The following is a 6,432-nucleotide window of genomic DNA, read 5'->3' as shown; positions in this document are numbered from 1 at the left end:
TTCTTTGATAACGAGGTGCAGATATAAGATGTTCTATTCTGTTAAGTAAAATGAAATGTGAATTACAATATCGATTGTGAGGTCTTTTCATTCATACGATTTTTAATAATCGTATTCATGTAAACCATATGAAATTAAATTCTGTGAAATCACATAGTACACATTAGTTTGTATGGAAAAGAAAAGAAATGCAGCGGGTTAGGGTTAACCCTAACCCAGGGTCTTTTAATTTTGAAAAGTTATAAAATAATATATATATATATGTATGTATATATATATATATGTATACATAGATATAAACTTTAATTTAAGTGTGTGTTTCCACTTAACTAATCCCATTTCACTTTAATCCAAAATTAAAATACACTCATCCTTTAATCCAGGGTCGGAAGTGAACGGACTAATAGTTGCGAAAGAAAAGACATTCCTTTACAGTCACTTAGGTGTCAGTCGAGGCAAATTCTATTTACAGGCGCGTCTCGCTGCTTCCATGGGTGTGACGTCACCCACGCCAGGAGTATAAATTTGCAGCACGCGAGTACGACTGGCTATTCAAACCCTCAGCACCAGAGGAGCCACCGGAGGAGAGGAGGGACAAGAAGAGTAGACAGACAAGAAAAGCCAAGTAACTAAAAAAAGAAAAGAAGAAAAAGTCTTTAGACTATGAACAGACTCACATTCGTGCTTTCCCTGTTGGCGCTGGGCTGTCTTGTGTGCGAAGGAGGTAAGAACAATAACCACAAAATAATCATTCTCTGCTGTTTCAATAGAAGCTCGGGACCTCATTCTTTATTTGAATGTATTTGATTTTGTCAATGACTTTATCAATTGATCAAAAATACATCACTCATGTGTTTTAAAAGGCACTGTAGTGATAAGAAACAATTAAACTATTGCAATAATGTGTGTTTTATGACTATTATTGCTGTTTTGTACAATAACAATAAAGGCTTTCTATTCTGTCCTGCGCTGTTCCATTCACTTCTGCTGATAAGCTATTTAAGGCAGAGTTATAAGATGTTTCTTTGTATTTCTGTATGAAGAGAAGTTAACTTTTAATCACCACATTATTCTTGACAGGTAACCCTTGCTGCTCAGAGCCATGCCAGAACAGGGGCATATGCACAGCACTCGGCACAGATGATTACGAGTGTGACTGCACCCGCACAGGTTTCTATGGACAGAACTGCACAACACGTACGTACTTATAGAACATCATGTCAGGTGAATAAAGGAATTGAAGCAGAACTCCCGAGGTGATTTATTTAAATTCCTCTCATGGCCTTTACAGCTGAGTTCCTCACACGGATCAAGCTGACCTTGAAACCATCACCCAACACTGTCCACTACCTTCTCACCCACTTCAAGGGCTTCTGGAACATCATCAACAACATCTCTTTTCTCCGGGATGCCATCATGAGATATGTGCTGACATGTAAGTCTCCAGCCGAAGGCAAAATTAGATGGATGGGAAATGTCTCCATTACACTTAAAACAATTTGTAAAGCCAAGAAGCAGAGGTGCTGTTTATATTAACAGTTCAATGTTTTTCCCCCCTCACTCTAGCCCGATCCCACATGATTGATAGTCCTCCGACTTACAATGCGGATTATGGTTACAAAAGCTGGGAAGCCTATTCCAACCTCTCATACTATACGCGCACTCTCCCTCCTGTACCAGAGGATTGCCCAACCCCCATGGGAGTAGTAGGTGAGTACACTCCTTTTGTTTCATCTCCGGAGAACCTGTTTTCATAGATTCTTAGGTACAGAGCAAGAGTGTTGTGGTGCCATTACGACACGGGAAATGCTAAATTATTCCTTTGGGTGACTGACAGAGCAGAAACATGAAAGACATTTTACATTGAGAGCATGAAGCAGACGTTCACAAAACACATGTGTTGTATCTCGATTCAACAGGCCTTCTGTATTGTAGAGTATGTATGCTGACTGTAATTCTCTAAATTGTTTCCCCAGGTAAAAAAGAGCTACCTGATGCTAAACTTTTGGCCGAGAAGCTCCTGGTGAGGAGGCAGTTTATCCCGGACCCGCAGGGCACCAGTCTGATGTTTGCATTCTTTGCACAGCATTTCACTCACCAATTCTTCAAATCTGATTTGAAGAAAGGACCTGCATTCACCGCGGCTAAAGGCCATGGGGTAAGAAGCAGATATTAGACTAAATCAGATTTCAGTCAGGATGAAGAGCTATTTTTTCGAAATGAGGTATTCATTAAAACTTTTTTGCTTTCAGGTGGACCTCAGCCACATTTATGGAGACGACCTGGAGAGGCAACACAAGCTTAGACTCTTCAAAGACGGCAAACTTAGACATCAGGTACAAGAAGAGGCAGATTGAGTTCACCCAGTCACATGCTTGAAACCACACAAGTGTCTTACAGTTGCTTCCTCTCTTTCACAGATTGTGAACGGAGAGGTTTACCCCCCAACAGTGAAGGAAGTAGGTGTCGACATGATCTACCCTCCTCATGTCCCCGAATCTCACCGCTTTGCCGTGGGTCATGAGGCGTTTGGCCTGGTCCCTGGTCTAATGATGTACGCCACCATTTGGCTGCGGGAACACAACCGGGTGTGTGATGTGCTGAAGGAGGTGCACCCGGACTGGGATGATGAAAGACTCTTCCAGACATCACGGCTCATCCTGATTGGTGAGTTTTATTTGCAGTTGGCAGAACAAAAGCAATAAAAGTGAGGGGAAAAGCACCATAAACAAGGACATAGGACAACATAGAGACACACATTACAACCAGTCATTTACTGGAAAGATAAAATCAGAACAATGATTAGAAGAAAATAATGTAGGAGTTTCACATAGAGGAAGTTGTACTTTTTATTTTGGTAATCACCTGACAAACCCTATTGCACACAGTGGAGCATTTCAGGAACAGGATTTACTGGAAGAATAAAACTTTATTTTCAATGGTAAAAAAAAGAGGAAATATCTTGTTAAGCTGCATGTTTACTGAAATACAGTTTGATGTGGATTTTAAGTTTTTACATCACACTTCAAATGTAAACTGGAGCACATTTAAGAAAAGCAATCTCTGCACATGCAACATTCTTAAAAGTAAAGCTCTAACTTCCAGGTGAAGTAACATGTTTGAGTGGAGGGTAACATTGTACACAAATGCATCAAATCATGATTAATTTCTCTCATATAGGTGAGACCATAAAGATTGTGATCGAGGACTACGTGCAGCATCTCAGTGGCTATAACTTCAAGCTCAAGTTTGACCCTGAGCTGCTCTTCAAAGAGCGTTTCCAGTACCAGAACCGCATTTCTTCAGAGTTCAACACACTTTACCACTGGCACCCACTGATGCCCGATTCTTTCCACATCGAGGAGAAGGATTACAGTTACAAGCAGTTTGTCTTCAACACCTCTGTAGTGACTGAGCACGGCATCAGCAACCTGGTGGACTCATTTACCAAGCAGATTGCTGGAAGGGTAAGAATTAAATATGCTCTCCATCAAATCTGAGATTGTGAAGTTGCCTCAAAGCCAAATTATCTAACGTTTCCATTCATATTTTTAGGTTGCTGGTGGTCGCAATGTTCCTGCACCTATCTTGTACGTGGCCATTAAGTCGATAGAGCACAGCAGACAAATGCGTTACCAGTCTATGAATGCCTACAGGAAACGATTCAACATGAAGCCCTACAGCTCTTTCGAGGACCTGACAGGTGAGACAAAGATCACCCACAAAACATAAACAATATGCAAAGCTGGAAAGGAAGACTAGCTTTTTATGAGGGAAATAGCTCAGACTCTTTTCAAGTCCCGACCAGCTTTGACTCTAGAGCCAGATGTTCATTTCAACTTGAGATAGTGTAAGCAGATTGTCATCACAGAGAGAGGCAGCATGCTTCACTTGATTAAACAACGTAAAAGCGATTTTTGAGTTAAAGTTTTTACTCACATGAAAGAGTTGAAAATGGGAAGGAAGCACATACAAACCCTGTTTGAATCAATCAACACATAAAAGTGATATTTATACTGGGAGTTTTGCAGCTGCTGCTCCAGTGAGATGAGCCAGATAGCGACGCTTACTAAAATTATTTTCCTATTTGTTTTATTCAGGAGAGACTGAAATGGCGGCACTGCTGGAGGAGATGTATGGGCATGTCGACGCTGTGGAGCTCTACCCCGGCCTGCTTGTGGAAAAACCCAGGCAGAATGCCATCTTTGGGGAGACCTTGGTGGAGATGGGGGCCCCTTTCTCCCTCAAGGGCTTAATGGGGAACCCCATCTGCTCCCCGGAGTACTGGAAGCCCAGCACCTTCGGAGGGAAAGTCGGGTTTGACATCATCAACACAGCCTCGCTGCAGAAACTCGTCTGCAACAACGTGCAAGGCCCCTGTCCTGTGGCGTCTTTCTATGTGCCAAACATTAAAGAGACGGAGCCGATGATCATCAACTCGAGCACGTCCCACTCAAGCGGCAGTGACATCAACCCTACGGTTATTTTGAAAGAAAGGACTACTGAGCTCTAATTTCCCCTTTTTCATTAGTTGATCTTTTTTTCTTTTTTTTACTTGTGTGTATTTATTTATTTATTTAATACTATTTTAATATTTATTGTCGATTCTATTTATAGTATAACATTAGAAAAGTGTCAAACTGTTTTTTTAAAATATGGAATTATGTCTTTATGTTTTTGTCTGCTTTCCAAAAAAAAGCAAAAGCCTGTGGACTGTTATTTATTGATGATTAATTGCATTATAAAATGATTCATGTAAATTAATATAATGACCTCACTGCAACGTGATACGTGTGGATTAGTTTACAGTTCAAGCAGATCAGCGGTTGTACGGTTGTCTCAGTGTACAATCAGCTGTTGTACAGACAGCGATACAGTAGTACACTATAGTAGTGATGTTCACAGTTAACTACACGACTGATCTTGTCTTCCTTTGATTTAACGTTACAGTAGTTCATTCCTATATCAGTATTGTTTCACAGATTTATTTTTTTTACTTCAGTCTGTATTAACTTGGGTCATTTAAAATGACTTTGTGTCTACGCTGCACTGTTTTTATTTTTTGTTTCATTTGACTGTAAGGGACAATTTGTTTCCATTTCTTTTGTCAATGCCTGTAGACTTGCAATAAATGCTGCCTGGAAATTATGCACGTTTCTCACGAGTCCTTGTTGTCATCCTGCGCGACGGTGACTGTCGAACTCAAACTTAGATTCTCGTGTTGATAGACGCATGGTTTGCATCTACAGTTTAATTGTTAAAATAAAATAAAATGAACGCTAAAGCATGTCACCTCAATAACCATATTTTTCAAACATTTTTGATGTTCATATTGTAAAAGAACAAGACTCTTATTTCCCCATTTGTTTTGTAATTCATTATCTTTGAAAAATACAATTTACAAAAAAATTTAATTTAAAAATAAACTTATTTTTTACTTTCACAGCGCACCCTCCATATTTAATGCTTTCCCAAAATTGCGATAAACAAATGATGCACAATACCGTGCAAAAGTCTTAAGCCACCATTAGATTTGTTGTTTTAGCAGCTCTGTAATGACGATACAGACTATAATTGCCAGGCAATTATTTTTCAGTTAATAATGACACTTTAAACTTCTGCAGATTAAAGTGTCAAGTATTTAGTGTAAACTGCACTTGAACAATAACACAACTCTGGCTCTCTTAAATGACAATGACTACAGAATCTGACATAAAAACAACAGCGTCGGTAGTGCCTTGAGATTTTCTGCACAATGCTGTACAATATGTTCAGGAGAATTACATTCACTTTGATGAAAATGAACTCAACCAAAAATCAGAAGAGGACACAAGAACCGTGTGGTTATGGACTTCCTATTGAATCCCTGCTTGCATGAAATCCCTGGAACTCCAATTTGTTTAGCGATTGCAAAAGAGCAAATGAATTAAATAAATCAAAATGACATCTCAGTCAAATTATCAACCACATCTTGGAGATAAAATACAGTCAGAAGATTGAGAAAACACCAGTTTTCACCAGGGTAATAAATACATTGTCACAGTCTCTGTGTGAACTGTATTTTTTATCGACGGGAATAAAGGGTGCAAGTGAACAACAAAGGCTGTTGCACAGAAATGAACAGCGATCAATTATCTTAATAACAAGATGAACGTGATTAACAATAACAAATGGCAAGCTTCGACTTCCAAGAGGGCTTGAGGGATTGTTGTTCTCTCTTAACCCACATTCCCTCAACACACACAAGACCACATTGTGTTGCTGATCAAACTTGTAGACACTTGTCACGCTCAACAAGGTCTGCATGCTGTGAGGCAACATGGCATGAACTCCTGGTTCACAGATAAGTGCTGGTGAACAGGAAAAGATAGGGAATTTCTCACTATCCCACTCCCTCTTTCAATCGTAGGTACATCAGTTAATTAAAGGAAG

General features: G+C 39.7%; 1 protein-coding gene across 1 annotated transcript; it reads left to right on the top strand.

The window, feature by feature from the left end:
• Positions 1–283: 283 nt before the first annotated feature.
• Positions 284–4,821, top strand: LOC122780440 (prostaglandin G/H synthase 2-like). The gene is made up of 10 exons (XM_044043384.1): positions 284–724; positions 1,081–1,197; positions 1,292–1,435; positions 1,567–1,710; positions 1,977–2,158; positions 2,253–2,336; positions 2,421–2,667; positions 3,181–3,467; positions 3,556–3,703; positions 4,101–4,821. The coding sequence occupies exons 1-10, from the start codon at positions 664–666 to the stop codon at positions 4,511–4,513; spliced, it is 1,827 nt and encodes a 608-aa protein (XP_043899319.1). The 5' UTR covers positions 284–663; the 3' UTR covers positions 4,514–4,821.
• The last annotated feature ends 1,611 nt before the right edge of the window (positions 4,822–6,432 follow it).

This window comes from Solea senegalensis, linkage group LG14 (assembly GCF_019176455.1).
Source record: "Solea senegalensis isolate Sse05_10M linkage group LG14, IFAPA_SoseM_1, whole genome shotgun sequence".
NCBI lineage: Eukaryota > Metazoa > Chordata > Actinopteri > Pleuronectiformes > Soleidae > Solea > Solea senegalensis.
This window is presented reverse-complemented; position numbering and strand designations above follow the sequence as displayed.

Bases quoted from the DNA above. Each gene is read 5' to 3' on its own strand.
- LOC122780440 (XM_044043384.1), top strand. From the start codon at position 664: ATGAACAGACTCACATTCGTGCTTTCCCTGTTGGCGCTGGGCTGTCTT. The intron at 1,711-1,976 runs GTGAGTACACTC...TTGTTTCCCCAG, and splicing joins AACCCCCATGGGAGTAGTAG to GTAAAAAAGAGCTACCTGAT. The intron at 2,337-2,420 runs GTACAAGAAGAG...TCTCTTTCACAG, and splicing joins ACGGCAAACTTAGACATCAG to ATTGTGAACGGAGAGGTTTA.